The sequence below is a fragment of the Neolamprologus multifasciatus genome, chromosome 23, assembly GCF_963576455.1.
Source record: "Neolamprologus multifasciatus chromosome 23, fNeoMul1.2, whole genome shotgun sequence".
In the NCBI taxonomy this organism is placed as follows: domain Eukaryota; kingdom Metazoa; phylum Chordata; class Actinopteri; order Cichliformes; family Cichlidae; genus Neolamprologus; species Neolamprologus multifasciatus.
In genome coordinates, this window is record NC_140460.1 from 21442767 (window position 1) to 21465793 (window position 23027).

At 40.5% G+C, this 23027-nt stretch overlaps 1 protein-coding gene across 9 annotated transcripts in view; it reads right to left on the bottom strand.

The window, feature by feature from the left end:
* Positions 1-23027, bottom strand: part of LOC146491515 (tensin-1-like) — a 120782-nt gene that overhangs the window by 42172 nt on the left and 55583 nt on the right. For 6 of the 9 annotated variants that reach the window (XM_085152727.1, XM_085152724.1, XM_085152725.1 and 3 more), the window contains 7 exons: positions 16473-16511; positions 10092-10133; positions 3326-3375; positions 1753-1924; positions 1525-1575; positions 1304-1426; positions 110-174 (listed from right to left, as the gene is read on the bottom strand). In XM_085152727.1, the coding sequence (XP_085008853.1) occupies positions 110-174; positions 1304-1426; positions 1525-1575; positions 1753-1924; positions 3326-3375; positions 10092-10133; positions 16473-16511 (542 nt within the window). The other 3 variants (XM_085152731.1, XM_085152728.1, XM_085152730.1) reach the window with 3 other exon arrangements.

Below are 23027 nucleotides of genomic sequence, written 5' to 3' on the forward strand. Positions count from 1 at the left end.
CAGCCTAAAATGTTCACCTCTGTTTAAACTCAAACACCAACGCAATCTAATATGTAACACTACATTTTAACACGTTTTAGGCTGTGTCTGATCATGACATGTTTGATACCTTGCAGATATGTTGCTGTAATGCATGTAAGCAGCCACCACAACACCCGTTCGACCTCGGTTCCCCTGTGAAAGAAACAGAAAACAGGGCTTGTTTAAATGATTTACAGACTCAAGATGCGTAACAGGAAAACTGATGGGAATTAGGGAAGATTCCAAAAGGATCATTGAATTAATGATCAAGAAACAGAGCAGAAACAAATCCCCCTTCGATGGTAATAAATTGGTCTTCAAGCATTTTCACGTGTAATTGAAACCCAAAAGTTGGAGCTATATATAAATAATAATGTTTAATCATTCTGCTTGGTTAAAGCAGTCGGCTCAATTCGAGCATAAACTTTGTTGCTTGTCCTGCTTTATCTGGATACCATGTGCAAATACTCTGAAACAACAGAGGATTCATTGCATAACTTTCGGCTCGTTTCACAAGCAGCCAATTCCCGTACATGCCCATGTTACCAGCCATAGTTAAAATGACTAGCAGAATTTAATGCTAAATTAATGCAAATTTTGCCTTTTGTAACATCTTTACTGGTGGTGACCACTTTAAATTTTAATACTTTGAATGACTGGCCTATCAAAGCTGAAAAAGTAAACTGAAACTCCGAATTGTTTTTGTGGAATTTTACCTTTTGGAGAAGTTTTAATACATAAGATATCCTTGTGTATCTCTAAAGTCTAAGCTTGCTAACCAAGCAAGCCAGAGTTATCCAAAGCTAGCCAAGTGTTAGCGCTCTAGACCAATTATGCTCACTTCTGATTACCTTAAAAACAGTGACAACCAGAATACATAATAAGAACACCGGTGATACAGTAGCTCATCCGGCTCATAAGCCACTGCCTTGATAACAGTTTTGGGTGAAACCCAATTATGTGATCGCGGTGAATTATTTTGATTAAATTCACATGTTCAGTGGGGACGTTTCACCACGGCATAAGGTTATTGGTCCTTCAGCTAGATGAGCTTAAAACAGTAGTCCATAGCTCAATGTGTGACTTCACAGTGATATGTTTTATGTCGAGCTATGAAACTGAATAACTACAAATTATGTTGATTTTATGAGATCAGCAATGAAAAAAATAATCACATTTCCATATTTAGAGGGAAACAATCTCTATGCCCAGCCAATAAATGTTCCAGCACATGACCGCTGCATTATAACAGATGTTTTTACACTTTGTTTTTCTGCCTTACCTTATTGTGCAGTACCACCACATTGCGTGTGTCTCCATTGAGCCACGTGTCAATGGCCTTGCACATGCTGCAGATCTTATCCAGTGCTGGTGCATGGTGGTCCGGCCAGCCAAACTCAAGAACCTGTGAATGATTATCAATGATGATTATGTCAAATGAGCTTTTGCTTTCGAAATTTGTTCTTCCTAACCATGAATATACAGTATATGTCGTGTTTGTACCTTATGGTTTAACTTTGTTAAGTCGCTCTGTCCTTCGCTCAGGTTGAGCACCTGAAATCAGGAAGAGAGTATATCAAAGCAACTGATGGACATGTGATGCATTTTAGAAAATCTTTGTTTTTTGTTTTCAAGGATATACTGTAACCATCTTCCAAAAAACCTGACGAACAGCAAACAAAAGTGTCAATACAGTCCTGTGCTCCAGTTTCAGCTGAGGGTATTTCTTACCAGATAGTGCTCGCCATGTTTTGACCGCAGCATTGTCGCCACCTCTTTGAGGTTGGTGTTGTAGCTTTGCTCCTCGGCCCCAGCGGGAAAAGAGACAGAGATGATTCTCTCTGTGATGTAGACCAGGTCGACCTCATAGCTCTCCTCCATGGCCTGAACCACACTCTGACTCCTGCAGAGGTAGAAGGTGCAGAAGGTCTTGAAGCTTGCCAGTGGCAGATTTTACATCACAGCACCATTTCACATGTTTGATTGGCAACAAGTTCTTTTCGAAGCAACATAAGCTGTGATTTCAAAGGGAATGGTCAACTCTATTGTATATAGATCTGCACTGATCAGAGTTCAATCACAGAGTCCACAGAGTTAAGCTCAGTCTGCAATATTCATTTGCAAACCCTACTGAGTTTGTCACATGTCATATAGTGTCATACAGGCTTAGACCCCCAACCAGTAAAGGGTTTTTAAGAATGATACCAATATTTTATAATTGAGAAATCACAAACATCAGACAATTTTCTTCCATTTGAAACATACAAAACATATCCGTGTTCTCTAATATTTAATATGTGTAGTTGTCCATACTATGGCGAGAGTGAAGTTTAAGTCACTCTGTTGCCAATAGGAAATCTGCTTGTACACAGTAGACACAGTAAATGCCAAAACCAGTACATCGGCAAACAGCTAATATCAGCCAAGCTTTACATAGCACACTGTACGTAATTATTTTAGTCTATCTACAGTTATAGCTGCCTGTGCAAACCGCTTTGCAACCATCTCCACCCCAGCCTCTCATTTTCATGCAGTTTCTGACTTGCTCATTATGATAAATACAAATATAAATTAATAAAATATACTGGTACTTTTCAACATAGTTACTGTATAGTTGCCAGAAATTTTTAAGAGGCAACTCAATTTAGAAGGACACATCTTGTAAAGGATGCTTTGACCTTTTAACCTTATCAGCACTAATCATAAGTTTTCCAGTTCTATTCTAGTGCAGGATTGCGGCTGCTGTGAGAACATTTCTTGAACTCTCTGATTTCTCTCTGGGATTAGCCAACAGAGTTTATCACAAACATCCACTTCATCACATGTAAACTCCTGCAGCTCACTCTTATATTTCTTGGAAAGGATAAGATTTACAGTCCTTCTGTGACTGTTGACATGACCTCTTCCAATATTACGCAACCTATTTCACCGGCCAAACAGCGCAGTTTTTTGGGTTTTTTTTGTTCTGTTTTGTTTTTGGTCAGCAGACATACGGTAAAGCCCTGCATGAGAAACAGCCATGCTTCAAGAATGACAAACAGCGGAGAATATGGAGTGAAAATTTACATTCCTACACACCCAGCACAAACAATCAGTTTCTAATCTTCATTAATAATAATCAAGGACTGTAATGACTTAAAGAGCTTATTAAAGACTAAACAATAATTTGGTAATCTTAGAAGTCATGCTTTTTAGATTGTAGAAAAAATAGATTAAATTTGTTCCACTTATGGAGCCCTTATTTCTCCTAATGAAAGCAGTGTGAACAACAATACAACATGGCTGTGTGATGGTGCTTTCTTACCGGGACTGCTTTCGCCTTATCTCCACGCTCTTGCAGGACCTCGCAGATCCCTGGTGAGCACATACACACAGACACACACAGGCAGATGGTGGGAGACAGAGGGAGAAAAATGATTCATAAGCAAACTCCATCTGGTAGTCATGATGATTTTATTGAATTACAGTCTGACATAAGCTATTAGGGAAAAGTCAGATCACAGACACGAAACTGAAACTGCTATGAAAAGATGGAGAGAGAAGAATCAGCTGAAACAGAATGATGAAAAGTAAAAGAAGCAGCTGACAAAAGAAGGCATTCAACCAAGACGCTTGACAAAAGGAACCGAGCAACAGAAAGAAGACAAAAAATAGCGAAAAAGTATAAGAGGTGTAAAAAAAAAAAAAAAAAAAAAACAAGTATGAGAAATGAGGAGTGTTTTAACAGAAAATCATCCTGAACTGGGGTCTTGTCAAGACTCGAGCACACAATTAATTATCGTGTCCTTTACCCAGATATTTACAAAGGGAAGAGTGAGAACAGGTTGTTTCACTGTGACAGGGCTGCAGATGGAAAATGTTACTAAATATGCTTTACTGTCGAGGAATTGCTGCATAATAGATGCTAGAGTTGGCTCTTCCTCTTACTGCCTGTCGGCTGAGGGGATAACTCTGTGTGAGTCAGGAAGATGAAGCCATCTAAAAAGACAAAACGACTGCTGAATTAATCTCCACGGACATCATCTGTGACATACTTTACTTTTCCCACCACATCGTCATAAAGAGTGAGTGCTCGGCTTCACCGCTGAAGAGGTTAAATAAGTGATGTTGGCAAGAAGTGTCTCAAGGTTAAACACGGAGCTCCCATGGCTCTTCTTACTGCTTGCGAGTGGCTTCTCCTAGAAAAAGCTAATGCAACCCCCACCCCAATGAGCCAAAATGGTCACATAATTCTAAGTGATCTGACAGGAACCAGATGCTAAACGCACCACGGACGATGGTGTTTGCAAAATGAAACAGCCTGTTCACACAAGGCTTCACAAGTGTTTCGATGTTATATGTCACATCACAGGGACAATCTGTTAGCCTGCAGCAACATAGATACATAAATGAAAGTCAATCTGCATGTAAAGTGGGGTAAACGTCTCTGAGATTTAACGTTCACTGTTTGCCCGTTGACACCGGTTTTTGCATCTACCTCACACTTACATCTGTATCCAAGCTCTCTATTGACGTTCACTATTAAAAACACAAGCCATGGCCACTGCATGACCAATGCAATGTGTTTTGACTCAATCTTGCTTCTACTATGAATATAAAGGAGAAGAGTGGTTCCCAACGTTTTTCTATCCAAGTGTTTCCTAAGCGCCAATAGACTGAAAAAAGGGCTTTTCTTAAACACCTTTTATGTTTAAATGTGTTGAGTTCAGCTTTATTAATCTGTTTTACTATTCCATAACTTCCAATTTGAAACATTCATCCATGATTTTTAGACACTATTCCATTTAGCAGCTCGGCATCTGGGCAATTCTAAATGTTTATCTGTCTTATTCTTTCAGCTGTTATGGTGTGTTCCTGACTAAGTAAGAAATCATAAGTTCCAAATTGCAATTGAGTCCCTAATTGCACATTTTTTGCGGAAGACCCCCTTCACTCAGATTTCCCATTTGGACAGTCGAAGTAGACTAGCATACCTTGAGTTAGCAATCCAAGATGGTGGCGCTGACTGTAAACTGTAGTAGAACTAAACTTTTAATCTGTTCTGCATTTCTGGCTCACTAAATAAGCGCAACAGTAATGAGATCTATAAATGTGTTCTTTCAAGTGCAAAAAATCACATATAATCACTTTTCTTGGAACTTGCAAGAACTCAGAAGAGATGTCACTCCCAAGTTCTGACATCCTAGTTTCGAGGCATCTGGAATGGAGTATTAATCTGTATTATTAACATGCAGTTTAATCTAGTAATAGTCTAATTTTCACATGTACTAATTTTCATTTAATGTTCTAATCTTTTAATTGCTTTTGTTTCAGTCTCTTCAGTCAGGATCTTCAGTTTAATTGCAGATATGCTAACAAGTTTGTTTTTACTGTAAGTTAAGAACTTTTAAATGCGTATATGTACTTTTGTCTTGCTATACCAATTCATTCATCATGTTTGTGATGACGTGAAGTTTTTTTGTAAGACACTGACTTTTGGTTACTTTGTTTTATTTTATTTTATATACTCTGTAACCCAGTTTTTTGTTTGTTTGTTTTACTTCTGGCCTTCTGGTTTCCTACCCATGATAGGCCAATTGTTTATTCACACCTGTGTCTGTGTATATTTAGATTCTTTATATATTAGATATTTATACACTGTACATTTTTTATATATTTAAAAATACATAAATAGTTAATGTATTTTGTAATTAATGTATTTTGTTTTCAATTTTCTAATGCTTAGCCATTAATTTGTTAAACGTTAACATTTCCGACAAATTCCTTTTTTAGTTCGTCTCCAGTTTTTAAATAATTTTAATGGTTGAGCTTGTCTTGTCATTTTACCACAGACTACTACTTATCTTATTATCACAAATAAATTATTTTCCTCTCAGTTTAAAAATATTTTAGAAAGATTTTTATATTTACAATATACGTATCTCATAGAGAAATAGTGGGAGAAGACTGAATGCAGTACATATAGGTTAAAAGGCACTAAGAAATTTAAGTTTAGCTATTTTACAACTTTTAATCATAAATAAAAAAAAAATACCTTTATTCCATGGGAGTGGCCTACCTTGCCAAATTGGAATCCAGTACTACACCTCCAGCCAGAAAGCAGGTTGGCAAAATGCATTCGAATGGTGCTGACCAAAGGCATGGCGAGGACCCACTGCTCTCTGTTTCTAAGCAATGATAAAGCTGCAAATACCAGGCTTTTTGATAAAATTGAAAGAATCCAAGCAAAATTTGGTGTTGTACATCTCATTCTTTTTTGGGATTTCAACTCATTATCCAGGTGGTCAAAGCTTAATCATTCATTCTCTCCAACATCCTCATGGTCAAGATGTTAGAGTCCCTTCCATTTGTGCCGAGCCTGATCAGCGATTATGTAATATATCATGATGCATCTTCCTTTTCTTCGTTCCTTCTCAGCTGTCTTCTCCCTACTTTCTCTATCTTTCTTCCTCCCTCCCACCCACTTTCTGTTCTCTGGAACTACTCCTCCCTTGGTCTTATTATCTCTCATTATATCTGACTGCCCCTCTCTCCCCTCCAGCTTCTCTTGGCTCATATCTTTCACCATCCCGTGTGCTTGTGTGGTGTCTGGGTCCTGTAAACGTTTGTTCCTAACTACCCTTAAGAATATGGTCAGCAGCATGGAATAACAGGTTACATAAAGTGTGGAATAAAAATAAAATGGTAAATGGCCTGTATTTGTATAGTGCTTTTCTAGTCCCTAAGGACTCCAAAGCGCTTTACACATCCAGTCATACAACAATTGACACACACATTCACACACTGATGATGGCAAGCTACATTGTAGCCACAGCCACCCTGGGGCGCACTGACAGAGGCGAGGCTGCCGGACACTGGCACCACCAGGCTCTCTGACCACCACCAGGAGGCAACGGGTGAAGTGTCTTGCCCAAGGACACAACGACCGAGACTGTCCAAGCCGGGGCTCGAACCAGCAACCTTCCGATTACAAGGCAAACTCCCAACTCTTGGGCCACGATCGCCCCTTACAACATTTTCTGTCTGTTAGAATTATGTTTGATTTTTCTCTAGGTAGGGCTTACATCAGTGCATCCACTCTTCCATGCTAAATACTGATTTCAAAAATCCCCATTATACCGTTGGATGACCCTCAGTAGGCCCCACACTGACTCTGTTATAATCACAATGGTGCATTTTGAGTCAAAACCACAATGCATGTATCCTGCATGGACTAACCAAATAAATATTCCATCTGCACGTTGGTCCACACACCGCAGATGCACACATACACGGAAAACCTCATAAATGATGACTCCAGAATTTAAGTACAGAGAGAAGAGGATACCATGACAACTCCTTAACATATTAACCAATAAGCATAACACTATATCTGTGAAATATATAAAAGGCAACTTGATACAATGGGATAACACAGGGAATGCTATAAAGATACATGACAACCACAACAGAGATCTTACTGGTTAAACAAAAGGCATGATTGATACATTAGGATTACAAATTCAGCTGATGATACAACACAATTTTTATTGGAAATGTCTGGAAGGGACAGTATATGTTTAGTCCCAAATACCAGTATGCCACTGTCAAACTGTTTGTGACAACTTTTTATAGTTACAATTTAAAAAGATTAACAAGACCATAGTCAAGACAATTAGTAGCCTCTGTCTTTGTATTTTTAGTGCTGATGTTTCTCATCAGTATGCCTGTATTTCCTCACAATCTCAGTTGCTTGCTTGTTTGCACAAGAAGATGACATTTCTGAAGCCGCAATACATGGCTTGCATTTAACTGAACAGGATGAATATAACTTACACTTCTAAATGCAGTGCTAAAATATTTAAAAAAAAAAAGATTTTGATAGAATGATGTTAAAAATATTAAAAAGTATCGCTGATTAATAAACACTGAACAATAAGAGGAGGGGGAGGTTTTCACATGTTTGCAGCTTGTTTTATTGTGTTTGACAAGCTGTAGTTAGCTGCAATTCATAGCTGTTGGAATGGTTTCCAACACTAGCCTAATTTCACAATAAAAAAGCACATCCATAAAATCTGCTCAAAACACTGAGACATAACCAACTTCAACCTCAGGATGTGCTAAACACTAAATTTCTGCATGCAGTTAAGTACTTGTGGCTAAATACACACTTTAATTTGTTGCTAGCTAGCACAATGTGCTGTTTACTTTAGCCTTATGTTTGCTTAGATTGGTAGCTAACAACAAATGCAAAAAGCTAACTAAAGAATGCTCTTGATAAACTAAAGCTGTGTACCTCTGGATGTGTTTCAATCATACTTCCTGGACAGCGATAGGAGGACACTAAGTGCATTGTATAAGCTAGCTAGCAAGATAAAATGCGTCTGGTCATTGTTTCTCATTTTTTGGGGGCGTTTTTGTGCTTTAGTCTGTTTTAGTTTGGTTTTTTTTGTTCTTTGCATATAGCACATTAGACAAAATCATCTTCCATTCTATCTCCCAAGGCACAAACTGTGGATAAATCTCTATATAAACTGGTGTGTACATGCCAATCTGTGTTAATAATCCCACTCTGAGTCATCTCCTTATTTCTGCTTCTGATCTAAACATTCAGGGGACATTGGATGTAGACATCGACTCATTAAGACACACAAAAAAAGAGAGGAGGAAAAACAAGGATGTAAGAATTCTGCTTTTATCTTTTGAAATACAAAATTCTTCTGGTCTTATGAAAAAGGAGACGAAGACAAAGGAACCCTTTTAGTCAAAAAGAATTAATTGCGACCTTTGGATTGGTTTGCATTAAATAACAGTTTTTGTTTTACATTGGTAGTGTTCTTCTCTGTTCTTTCTTTGTTTTTTGTTTTTTTAGCTCTTCCTTTCTTGGGTCCCCACCACCTATGCCTACACTCTCCACTATTAGCAATGTCAGACAGGACAAGCATGCCTAGTCTCTAGCCAGGACTTGGCATTGATTTCTGGCACAAATAAGAGAAAATTTGCAGTGGACTGGCAGAAACATATGTCTCTACAGCTTACTATTTTTTTTTAAATTTCAGGTATGTAGCACATATTCATTTACAGTGGCACAGAACAGACACCTCAGCTAACCTGAACATCTGAACATATGCAGTCTGAAATTATCCATTGGAAAAATATGTACCAGTCTTTAAGGGTCTGTAAACTGAGTTCTATATGGATAGCTGTTATGTGGTGGATGGTGCTACCACCTTTTGCAGTTTGTAAGATTTAAAGTGAACTACGTTTGAGATCAATGCTTAACAGAATTATTCCCTGATTAAATTATTGATTCAAAGCTAATAAATATACAACTTGATGGAGACTCTCCTTAGTTGGTTTAATTTAGTAATAAGTAATTTTACATGCCTTAATGCAAATATCAGAGCTCATGTGTGCAGTTTGCACTGTATATTGTCTGTAGTTAGCATTTGTTTCTACAGTAGGTTGCTGCACATGTTTCTCTATTTCAAAACATACAATTCAAAGCACAGCATATTTCAGTGACTGCTGAGTCATCGTTATTACATTTATTGCTTCTTAATAATTGGATTTTTTGAGAAACTGTATGTGGACGCCTCAAATTACAACCTTAGCCATTGGCATTACTCGGCTCCTCCGCTATTCTGTGAAGGTTTTCCATAATTATATGAAACCTGGTTAGACTGCTCCCTTTCAGCCACAATAGCTGAGGCTGGCTTGTGATAATTGACAGTAAGGTTTGGCTTATGTTTGTGTTATATAGGATTGTGAAAGTGATTCAAGTACTTCAACACTGAATTGGGGAAACCATTTCTCTACAGACCTCAGTTCCATGCATATGGTGCAACATACATGGAACTGCGCTATTTCTGTAATTGCAGGAACTGAGGGGTCTTGCATGAACCTTGAGAAACAAAAGTACATAGCTGTATCTATCCAGGTGTCTGTGTATGTTTTGCTTCATACAGTAATGTACTTGAGGATTGTTATTCCAGCGTCTTGTTGCAATAACAATAGCAGCTTTTATGAATGAACATCTTTTAAAGCATGTCTTCTTGGCATTACACTTACGCAGAAGAAGTGTTACTTACCGGTGTATCTACATGCTTTAATGGCAGCTGAGGAGTGGGAGGCTGGAGAGAAAAGTGAGACAGAGTCAGCGGGTTAATCATTGTTTCTTTCACATGAAGGAAGAAACAACATGGTGAGAAAAAAAGATGAGAAGGAGATGTGAGAACCAGGTTTCCTTGCTGGATGTCCCGCTCTCACTTATTGCCTGGGTGACAGTCACCTACCAGACTCACTCCGTGTGTGTAGGTTTCAGTCGTAACATGTTCCAATGTAATGCAACATTACATTTGCCAGTAATACAGTAATGTAATGCATTACTGTATTAAATTCAATTCAGCTGAGTGTATGCAGACTCCAGCCCAGCAGTCAGAGCCTGATCTTCAACAGGTAACAAAGGCAGGCGGGCTTGTAGCCTTTATTTCTATCTGTTCATGTTTATTCACAGCTTTTTATTGTTGTTTTTGTGTGTCATCATTAAGACAGATCCTGTTACAGAGTACCATAAGCGTAACATAAAGTGTAGCGTAACAAATTGCTAATTAACGTTCTCTTATACTTTTAAGAACCAAGACGTAACAAACAATGTTTACATTTTACATTAATATATTACTTTTTTGAACAATGACCCCAACTAGCAGATGCTATAGGATTATTTGGCTTTAAGGTATGTTTTACCCTTCAAGAAAGCAAAAAGATAGGCAACAAATGTAAAGTAAACTGCAGCAGCTGTTGAAAGCACAAAGAGTAACTATTCCTTCTTTTGTTTTTAATTTTTTGTGAAAATACAAAAACCATAACATTTCCATTTCTCTATATAATCAGCCAACATTTTCCTATCAAAGATATAGTCATATTAGCATAAATATTGCCCAAATATTTTCTGTTGTATGGAGCATAAAGCATAACAAATATGTTTTTGGTGATTGAGCAAAAGCATCATCTTATAGTTTATTATGCAAAGCGCAGTAAGTCCTTTGATTACAGAACTCTCAGGAGAGTCTGTAGCACACGAAGCAGAGTAGCATCACAACTTAACAGTTGGTGGAGTGGAGATAATCGGCATCTTCACGGTAAGTTGACAACTAAATATTAAGTTAGAACACTGTTGGGAAGTCCATAAACAATGAATACTTAATTTTCTCTGTTCAGTATAGCAATAACATAGTATTAGCATCAGTATTAGCTCCGAAAAATCTACTATCAGTCACGTTTTTTAAAAAAATGTTGTTTTGAGGTTACTTCAGATTTTGATGCCAGTTCAAATTTCCTTATTTTAGGGTATTTGGGTGTTTAGGGTTGACCAAACTAACAACTGAGACAAACTAAATACAGATATATGTTTGGATCCAGTTTTCCTTGTCATACTTTTCAATTAAATCCTATTGCATGAAGTCTCTGCTGACTAATTTCATGACCTTTTGTGAGTTTTTACAGTGTTTACATTTAAAGGTATATAAAGAGTTAAAATTTCAAATCAGTTTCTTAAATTGTGCATGTCTGTCCCTGAACAAGGTAGAGATGGAGAAAGAAGGAAAGAAAAAGAAAGTATGTAATTAGAGGCACAGAGATACAGAGCTTGATCCATGTTTTAAGGAAAATCTCTTAACTGAGTTAAGTACAGGGTCTTAGGTTGCTGTGAGCTTTGTAAACAAATCCGAAGGACCGTTTAACAAGCTGCAGCAATGATTTTAAAAGACCAAAGCCCAAAGTAAATAAGTGAAAAGTAGTTATTGTAGCCTGGAATCTTCCTAATTTGGTCAAACTATTGGTGGTTTAATCATAAAAATATAAAACAGGACCAACTGATCCCTTTAATATTTTAGTTCATTAAATACTCACTACAAATCAGGGAAATGATCAAATTGGTATTTCTCCTGGTTTTCTAATCATGACCTAACATTTGCTGAGCAAGCATTCTTTGTGGAAATGAATGAAAACTCCAATTTCAAGCTCATTAAAATGAAAATGGCTCAAGTCTCGTTGTCGCAGTGCATAAATCCCATTTTATCCTCTAAAACAGAAAGCCTTAACGGAAAAGGGAATAATGATTTTCACTGAGGCTCTCTATCGTTCCTCTTCTGCTCAGTGTGGCAGCATCCGCATAGCTCATACCAAATTACTGAAAGCACCACAGGATGTGTGGATGCTTTTGACAAAGTCTGTGTGTAAAAGCCACCCCCTTTACTGCAATCCTTATACTTTCTTCTTGTATTAAGCAAGATGATTGACGTAAAGCTGGATAAGGGGATAGTGAGAGAATATAAGTCTGTGATGGTTCTCAGTCATCCAGGTGGACTGATCCCTGGCTACCAAGACTAGCAATCGGGACATGGAATGTCACCTCTCTGGTGGGGAAGGAGCCTGAGTTAGTGCGTGAGGTTGAGAGGTACCGGCTAGATATAGTCGGGCTCACCTCAACATATGGTTTGGGCTCTGGAACCAGCATACTAGAGAGGGGCTGGACTCTGTCTCAGTCTGGAGTTGCCCCTGGTGAGAGGCGGCAGGCTGGGGTGGGTATCTTGGTATCCCCTCGGCTTGCTGCCTGTATGTTGGGGTTTCTCCCAGTGGATGAGATGGTTTGCTTCCTTCGCCTCCGGGTCAAGGAATGGGTCCTGAACATTGTCTGCGCTAATGCGCCGAGTGGCAGTTCAGAGTACCCAGCCTTCTTGGAGTCCCTGGGTGGGGTACTGGAGGGTGCTCCTCCTGGGGACTCTGTTGTCCTACTGGACATGCTCACATGGACAATGACAGCGAGACCTGGAGGGGCGGAGCTGAATCTGAACGGTGTTTTCTTATTGGACTTCTGTGCAAACCACAGTTTGGCCATAACAAACACCATGTTCGAACATAAGAGTGTCTATAAGTGAACATGGCACTAGGACACTCTAGGCCACAGGTCGATGATTGATTTTGTAATCATATCACCAGACCTGAGGCCATATGCTTTGAACACTCGGGTAAAGAGAGGGGCTGAGCAGTCAACTGAATACCAACTGGTGGTGAGTTGGATCAGGTGGCGGGGGAGGACGCTGGACAGACCTGGAGCACCTAAACGTACAGTGAGGGTGTGCTGGGAATGCCTAGCGAAGGCCTAGGTCCGCGAGATCTTCAACTCACACCTCCGGCAGAGCTTCAACAGCATTTCGAGGGAGACTGGGGACATTGAGTCCAAATGGACCATGTTCAGCATCTCCATTACTGAAGCTGCTGCACAGAGCTGCGGCCGCAAGGTAGTTGGTGCCTGGTGGTAATCCCCGAACCAAATGGTGGACACCAGAGGTGAGGGGAGCCACCAAGCTGAAGAAGGAGTCCTACCGGGCTTGGTTAGCCTGTGGGACTTCGGAGGCAGCTGATAGGTACCGACAGGCCAATCGGAACGCGGCGCGCGAGCAAAAACTCGGGTGTGGGAGGAGTTCGTAGAGGCCATGGAAAAAACTTTCGGACTGCCTCGAAGAGATTCTGGCAAACCGTCAGGCAAAGGCAACTCAGGAGAGGAAAGCAGTGCTCTACCTGCACGGTGCATAGTGCGGGTGGAGTGCTGATGACTTTGACTGAGAAAATTGCTGGGCAGTGGAAGGAATACTTCGAGGACCTCCTTAATCCCCCTGGCATATCTTCCGTGGAGGAAGCAGAGTTTGGGGACAAAGGGGATGACCCGCCAACCTCTGAGGGTGAGGTTACTGAGGCAGTTAAACAACTCCTTGGTGGCAGAGCCCCTGGGGTGGATGAGGTCCGCCCAGAGTTACTGAAGGCTCTGGATGTTGTAGGGCTGTCCTGGTTTACATGCCTCTACAATGTTGCGTGGAGATCATGGGCAGTACCCCTGGATTGGCAGACCGGGGTGGTCGTTCCCATCTTTAAGAAAGGGGACCAGAGGGTGTGTTCCAACTATAGGGGAATCACGCTCATCAGCCTCCCTGGGAAAGTCAATGCCAGGTTGCTGGAGAGGAGAGTTCGTCCACTAGTCGAACCTCGGATACAGGAGGAACAATGCGGTTTTCGTCCTGGTCGTGGAACACTGGATCAGCTCTTCATCCTCTCAAGGATACTTTGTCTGCATAGCCGGCAATAAGTCGGACTCGTTCGTGGTGGGTGATGGGCTTTGCCAGGGCTGCCATTTGTCAGCGTTTCTGTTCATAATTTTCATGGACCGAATTTCTAGGTGTAGCCAAGTGGCGGAAGGCTTTCACTTGGGTGGTCTCAGGATCTCATCTCTTCTCTCTGCAGATGATGTGGTTCTGTTGGCTTCATCGGGTGATGGCCTCCAGCTCGCCTTGGAATGGTTTGCAGCCGAGTGTGAAGCAGTGAGAATGAGAATCAGCACCTCCAAATCTGAGGCCATGGTCCTCAGCCGGAAAAGGGTGGAGTGCCCACTCGGCGGGGATGCACACGTCCCCGTCAGGGACGTGTTCCTGCCCCACTGGAGGAGTTTAAGTATCTCGGGTTCTTCACGAGTGATGGGAGAAGGGAGTGGGAGATCAACAAATGGATAGGTGCAGCGGCCGCAGTGATGTGGATGCTGTACCGGTCTGTTGTGGTGAAGAGAGAGCTGAGTGTAAAAGCGAAGCTCTCAGTTTACCGGTTGATCTACCCCCCTACCCTCACCTATGGTCACGAGCTCTGAGTAGTGACCGAAGGAACGAGATCGTGGATACAAGCGGCATAAATGGGCTTCCTCCGAGGGGTGGCTAGCCTCTCTCTTAGAGATAGGGTGAGAAGTTCAGCCACTCAGAGTAGTGCCGCTGCTCCTCCACATTGAAAGGAGCCAGTTAAGGTGGTTCGGGCATCTGACAAGGATGCCTCCTGGGCACCTGCTGGGAGAGGTTTTCTGGGCATGTCCCACCAGGAGGAGGACACGCTGGAGAGATTATATCTCTCGGCTGGCCTGGTAACGTCTTGGTGTTCACCCGGACAAGCTGGACGAGGTGACTGGGAGAGGTAGAAGTCTGGGCTTCTCTGCTTGGGCTGCTGCCCCCGCGACCTAGCCCCAGATAAGCGGAAGAAAATGGATGGTTGGATGGATGGATGGAGGTTCTTAGTCATTCAGGTCATCACAGTCTAAGGAGCTTGGAAAGAAAAGCGTCTGGACTTCTTTAAAGTTCATAGTGAGAGAACAGGAGTGACAGCCTAGAAAACTTCTTTAAAAGGACCCTGTGACACAACCACACAATGCGGAGCCCCGGTTTCATTTCCTTCTTGTTCATGTCTAAACATGCGGGTGGACATATGTGCCAATGATTTGGCAGACTCCCACTCATTCACAGGTAGCGATAAGTTATCAGTAAACTGACACCTTGTCATGAGAGGCAGTGAAGAAGAAACCACTAACATGAGATAAACATTTTGGGCAACTTTGCAATTATCTTGAAAACAATGCATCAAGCACATTCATCAAGCACGTCTTGGACTTAAATGTTTTATTGTCAGTGTTACAAGTATATGTTTTGTGTTATGAGGTAACAAACTTGTTATAATATTTATCTTTTAGAAAAGTCATTGAGACAGCTAAACATCCTGCAAAAACTGTCCAGAAAACACCAATCACAGCACATACATTGCTTAACAAATTTGTCAGATGACCATTAAATCTAAGGTTTATGGTACATCTGCCCTAAATTAACAACACTGTATATTACCAAATTAACTTTTTATGTTTCTGTAATTTTTAATCCACCAGTATGTTCAAGATCTTTAATCAAACTAATTTTGAATACAAAATATAGTATTATATATTTTAAAATATAGTATTACAAGCTTTAGCTTGTTATTGTTATTTCTCACGTTCTACTCTAACTTTTTTTTCAAACCATGAATTTTTCTGGTCAATCTGGCTGCAAAGAAACCCCTACAGTAGACACTGCATTGCCTGTCGTGTCTTGTCATTGCCTGTGGACAGTGTGTGAGTTTCATGCCTGAACTCTGACAACTTATCACTGCTTGCTACAGTGGAATACCAGGTCATCTTCATGTTCATGGCAGAACAAAACAATCAGGACACCAAGAAATGTCCCAGTGCTCCTGGCAGACATATTGCCTGAATAGTTCTTTGTGCTTGCATATTTATTTTTCTACCTTTGGCTAGGTTTGATCTGACAGTCACATGGTGATTGTGACCAACTGCTATTATCACCTCTACAGGACACAGTTTGAGTTGGTTTGCCTTGTACAAACAGCATTTATGAGATGAGAGGAAGCTTTTATAGTTATAGCCTCTGCCCTTTGACATCCAGCAACAGCCTCACAGAGCTGTGTGTGGCTCTGACACAATTCTAGGAAGGGCCATCAAATTTATGAAAATGATTTTAGAGGTCAATAGGAGTTTTAAATGTTTCCTTAATGGTCTTGTTTGACACACACACACACAGATTGCTGAAACACATGCATGCACATGTCATACTCACCGGCTCATAGCTGGTATTTGTTTGACATGATGTGGTGACCTGTAAATGGAGAAAGAGAGAAACCAGCTGAAGTCATATCTGACTTTTAAGGAGAGCACGTAAAAAATAGGTAAGTAAAGGAGGGGAGAAGCAGAAAAAATGACTCAGCTAGTGTCCTTAGTTCTCTGAAGTGCTTTAAATTGTGTTTTAAAAAACACTACTGTAAGAATTGCATTTATTTTTGTAGAGACAGCGGGGGAGAGACATCTCTGAATATTTCCTCTTGAATGCCTGAGTGTTTCCCAACAGAACAGAAATAACCACTGCCTATAAAAAAGAAAGCACACTTGACTGTTCCTCTGTGTGGGAAATATCTATTCCAAGCAAAAATCACATTTCACAGTCAACTCACACTGAGAGAATGCTTCCAGAGAACATCACAAAACTAATGAACACTGCATTACACTCAGTTCCCACATGGATAAACACATTACATTACAGTATGACTATCATTTATTTTGCATGCCGCTTTTCTTGGTCAGTCTGTATACGAGAATTCGGGCAAAAACACAGTACAAAGTGGTTTCGCTTGTGTTAAATAACAACTCAGACATCATGGCAGAAATCCAGGTTACACACTACCACCATCACTAGCCTAAGTGAGCTTACATGCACTACATGAAACAGAATTGTACACAAGTATCTGACTGACAAACAGTTTTGCCTTTCAAAAACAAAAGACAGTGTATAATATTCGGTATACTACAGTCATGTGCAAAACTCTTGAGTGACACCTTGTTTCCTTCTTTTGATTCCAGTGAGCCTGACATTCTTGTAATTTTCTAATTTTCTAAAGCAGTCTTAACAGTCGCATAACAGAAAAGTTAGCAAAGAACCATTTAGGCACTTTGCTATGAGCACCCTTTCCCAAAACACATAATTTGTTCACATTTCCTTTGTTGAATCTATGAAAGATGCCAAAGATCCCATATTCTGACAGGAATAAAATAAAATAGCATTTTCTTTTCAAAAACAAGGTGATTCTCAAGGAGCTATAAGATGAAAAAAATAGTTTGCAGTATCTCTTTAAAAAAAAGAAAAAGTGAAAAAGCAGTTTCTGAAAAAACTTTTCCAGAAACTAGAAACATCTAGGACAAAAGAAGAAGGCTTAAAAACATTTTTTTGAAGTGCTTTTAGGCAATAGTTCTTTCTGAAGCTTTATCAAACATTGGCTGCTTTTTGACTAATTTTCAGTCCCATCTTTGTATCTGACCATTTTCAGATGAATGTTTTTGTTTGTTAAGACACTTAACACTGATATTTTAATCACTGAAATATAAAAAAGGCTCCTAAATCAAGGGATGAACCGGTGTTATGTCAGAAACTTGGCATTTGGTGTGCGGGATAGCCTTAACAAATTTGAGGAAGAAAACCAAAAAAGAAGCATCAGGCCCAAACAGGTATCTACAGCAAATGAACAGTATCTGAAAGTTGTGTCTTTAAGAAACAGGAAAACTACAGCAAAGACCTAACATGGGACCTGAAAGATGCATCTGGACCTTCAGCTTACTGAAGCCTCATCAGAAATGGTCTCAGTGGGAGGGTGGCTGTCAAGAAGCCGTACTTAATGAAGGGGAGAGAAAAGGGGAGAAAAACTTCAGGAAGGAAAATAACACAAGAACCTGGACTGAAAATCAGTGACAACAGGTCTGATGTAGAGATGAAGCCACATTTAGTGTTGGAGATCTTGTAAAAATTAATGAATTATGAATACAGAAAAGTGCCATCAGATTTTGCTCCACCATGCAAAACCATCTGGAAAACATCTGATTGGCAACAGCTTCATTTTTTAAGATGAAAATGATCCCAAACACTGCCAATACAGTAAAAGCATACCACAGTGGAGCACTATCAGTCATGGATCAGTCTCCCCAGAACCTCAACATTATTGTGTCATGGTCCCTGTGTCTGCCCGACTGTCCCCACGAGGCTACATTTGTTATGGTGGTTTTCTCTCCCCCTTGTCACTCTGCCTGGGCGGAGCTCACTGTCGGGTCCTGCCTTTGGCCCATGCACCTGGCTCTAATTGCACAGCTGATTACTCCATGGCTATTTAAGGCTGAGGCTCAGATCCTGTCATTGCTGGATGATTGCATGACACACATTAGTGTTAGTTCCTAGCTTTCGTGATACTTCGTGAGTGAGTGAGTTTGCCTTTTGAGATTTTTCTCTCTCTGTGTGAACCTTCTCCCCAGACCTGCTGCTCTCTTTCCTGCGTTGGATTACGAGCATGTTGGTGTGTTGATTCGTGTGGTGGAGAAGAAAGAAGAGCTTTGAATGCCCTTCAAGAAGCCTGGAGAACTATTCCTGAAGATGACTTAAAGACGTGACAAGAAAGCATCCTAAGAGAGTTCAGACTGTGCTAAAGAATAAAGGTGGTCAAACCAAATACTGACCACACATATGTGCCATTTTTCCTAATATTAAAGAAATTAGAGGTGGCTCAAGACTTTTTGCATATATGACAAATAAACACTTTTTATTTAGCCATTTCTGCTTAATAATCCTGATATTAATATGTAAATTTAGTATAGCTTCCGTCTGAAACAAGCCATTATAGGTCCTGCCCCTGTCTTCTAATTGCCCCTCTTAAAAAAAGGTTCTGATTGGCTGATTGGTAAGGCATTACTAACATAATCAAAGCACTAGAACTACTGCATGAGACCTGACCTGAGCTGGTACTGCTGGAGATTTTGTTTCCATGGTCCGCTCCCTTTTTTTGCCCTCATAGCGGAAAATTCTTGTACCATCCAAATACTTCTCTTCACGGGCAGCTGGAGGTTTCAGCTCCTTTTTGTCTCAGCATCCTTCCCCACTTTATGCTCAACATCATGTTTTCCTTTCAGTAAACAACAGCAGGTTTTACAACAAATGTGTCTACACCAGTACTAAAAAATGCAGAGCCAAGGGACAGTACCTGTTGCCAGACCTCCCAAGCAACAGTATCACTTGTAGCCTAATTATACTATCCCCTCAAAATTAGAGCCATATTGCTTTCCTGATGTTGCAGTGTCACATGGAGCATCTTTAAATAGCAGTCAGGGCATCCCGAGCTAAACTGGGTTTCAAAACATTTTGTCCATAGTATTCATGGCAGGCAAGTATGTCCCCTAATAGTCTGTGTTACCCTCTGCACCACAAATCACTGATTACGATGCATAAACAGGCACCTCTCCAGCGAGCTGTATGACGTCCATCTGATTGTATTTACTTTAGTGTGTACAGATACATGCATGGTTAATTGAGTGCATGCAGCAGCCACTATCCCAGCGCGCTGTGAGCTGACGGATGTTTACGAGGGCTTAGATGAGAGCGCGCTATCAGCATACAGCAGACGGGGGCAGGAAGGAAATGGCCATAATTAGTTTGCTCTGGGAAAACAAAGGACTCATTGACTTTGTAATGCTATCATCAAGCATATCAGAATACAGTAGCGGGATAACATCGCAGCAGAAAAGATCCCACCCAAAGCATGCTAATGTGCAATGTGAAGGCATCAATCCACCAGTCAGTGCTACCAAAAAAAGCATGAAGCAGGTCATCTATAGACGAAGCTGACCATACCACATTGTAGAGACACTGTTACCAGCCTTTTATTATACTAACTGCCAGGTTGTCTTACATACGGCAAGACTTTTCATATCAGGAAAGCCACACGGTTAAACTCAGCCCACAATCTGGGCTGATCAGCTGATCTAAATGATAGCCCACATTAGCCTCTTCTTGTCAAATCTCACAAATCATTTGTGAACTGCTGACAACTGCTGCAAAACTGCACCCTGCTTTGAAGACCGCCTTCCTTCGTTCATGTTGTGTCTGGCTTAATCGCTTTCATGTTGTCAATGACGCCTGCTCTGAACTGTTTTGCTGCTTCGCCACCTGCCCCAGGCTTTCAGTGTGGAGAGTTGAAAAGGGCCAAGAGGTCCTAGTCATATCATAAAATACAGAGCTTGCTTATTAGGTTTACGAGGCAATTACTTTTTCACACAGGGCTAGGAAGGTTTGGATAGTGTTTTTTCCTTAACAACGGAATTCAATATTTAAAAGCAACATTCTGTATTCACTCAGGTTATCTTTGTCCAATATTGAGTTTTTTTTAGTAATCTAAGACATGCAAATGTGACAAATATGCAAAAAATTTATAAAAATCAGAAATGGGGAAAATATTTTTTCACAGCACTATAAATAGGTAAGGCTGCAGATGTTATTTTGGCTGTCGTGGTCCTGATTGAAGGCTTAAAATTGTGTATTTGCCTCAAACCACCAAGATGACAGCTATCTGGTACTACCGAGTCCAAGTTTAGCACTACCATATTATGGTTAACTATGTTTACATTGATTTTGCATGTCTATTGTGTAAATTAAAACTAAAGCTATTTTAAAGGCATAAATTTGTATCTTTTCTAAAATGTCAGTAAGCATTTTACTGACATTGGTGTAGTCATCAGCCTGTATATAGGCCTTTAGTGATTCTTACGCCTACACAGTTTTTTCAGCATCATAGCAGCAATTTTATTATCTCTGTTATACACAGTGTAGATTCAAAGTGAAAAAGCAGCTTGCATGTAACTCTAGTGGACTTCAACAAAATGAGGAATCAACACCTATCCCAATTCTATTAGAAGCTAACAGAACTCCCCAGCAGTTGACATATTTATGCTTTGTACTGGACATCTAATATCTGAAGACGATGTTGTTATTGATTAATTGGTGCTGGTGATGCTACACGTTACTGAGCCCAAGAATGTCTGCCTTTATGTGCAGCTCACAGGTTCTGTCCTGGTGATGACTCCTTCCAGCACTGATCTAAAGCTTAGAAGGATTTGGACTTTGAGTCAAACACTTACATCCAGACACCAAACTGTCGGAATCACATGTGTACAAGAGGTGCTACACTGCTGGCAGAGAAGAAATTACAAGCAAAACCTTCATAGCTGCTCATCTCAAATTCCTTCAAATACTGCGGCTCAGTGAGACTGAAAATCCTCAGCAGATCACCATGTGAGAAAGTGAAAGAATAGCTACCTCGTCCATATATGGCAGCTGCAGCTGGAAGGTCTCACGTGGTTTTTACCAGCTCAGACGGGTAAAGCACAGGAATCTCAGAGAGGCCCCACCACACGCTTCAGCATCCAGCCAGACTAACACCCGAGGTTCATCCATCAGTGATTGTTTGTGCAGCTCCATCTCAAAATCTGTGAAATTATCCAGCACATTTAGCTGTTTTTGTAATGCCTGAGAAATGAAGCCCGCTTATCTGATCATTTCTCTTTATCGATGCATCTTCTGCAGCGGATCACTTACACTAAAAAATTCCTTGCAACTGGACGATTTCAAGGGATTCATGCTATGCTGTAGTTGTTATCATATTTTCACCCCACCCAAAATTTACATGATCTTAAAAAGACCGTAACTCATTGTCCATTGTTGTACTCATGACCAAGCAAAGAGCATTCTTTGGCCTTTGCACAAGTTTCTTCAATTCGACTGGGTAGTTACAAAGCACCAGACCACAAAGAACTCTCCAACAGCAAGATAGGGTCAAAGTGGGTTTACAGGGAGCTTATAATCACGTCAAGTCACGAGGGATGTCTGGGAAGCTACTGAGCTAGAACAAGGAGTCAACTGAGTCACTGGGGGACCCTCTGCAATCCCACTCCAGCTAAGAGGTCTTACTGATGGGTGAACAGAGGTTAAGGGGGGCTGTTGAATTACAAAAATCAAACATCTCAGATGAGACTTGACACCTTCATGGTGCTGCCATTCTCTTTCTAGATCTCCTTTTGCCTCATACCAATAGAGTGGCAAATGCTGTAATGATTTCAGAAAAGTGTTGCTCAAGGAGGATTTATATGGGAATGGAGAACCTGGAATATCAAAGAAAGACTCTCAAACCCAATCCACCGAGCTGAATCATTGTATAATGAGTAAACACGTAGCACTCCGAGCAGGAAAGTGATGAGCTGTTTTTCATTCGGTTTGACAAACTTCAAACAGGCTGGAACAAGCATCCTCTGATAAGAGGAAGAGGAAGAGAGGAAGAATAAGGGCAGGACCATACTTGCTCACAGACGTGCCCACAGACAGCTGCAGCTAAGTAGTTCTTATTACACCACTTTTATATTTTCCACATCCATCATAACTCATCAAACATCAGGAACTTTAGATATCCAAGTGCCATCCATTTTGTTGTGACCATGTGGATGTGCCTTTGCAGACTGCTGTAGGATAAATACTGCACATTAGGGATGTGTAAAAGTAATCAGGCACATGACTAAATGTTGCTGCTCTTGCTACTCAGCACCAGAAAATAGCAGTGAGTTAAATTACTTATTCGTGTTCTCTTAATGTACTGATAGTTAACTTTTGGATCTAAAAGGTTAATTTGTCAAGTATTTGTAGTTGAGCCTGCAGCCCTATCAGTTGGTGCATCTCTTCTTTTTCTCCATTGTAATGCAACAAAGTAAAAAGGAAGACAAATGACAGCTGCAGAAACCAGTGCAGTTCTTCAGTACT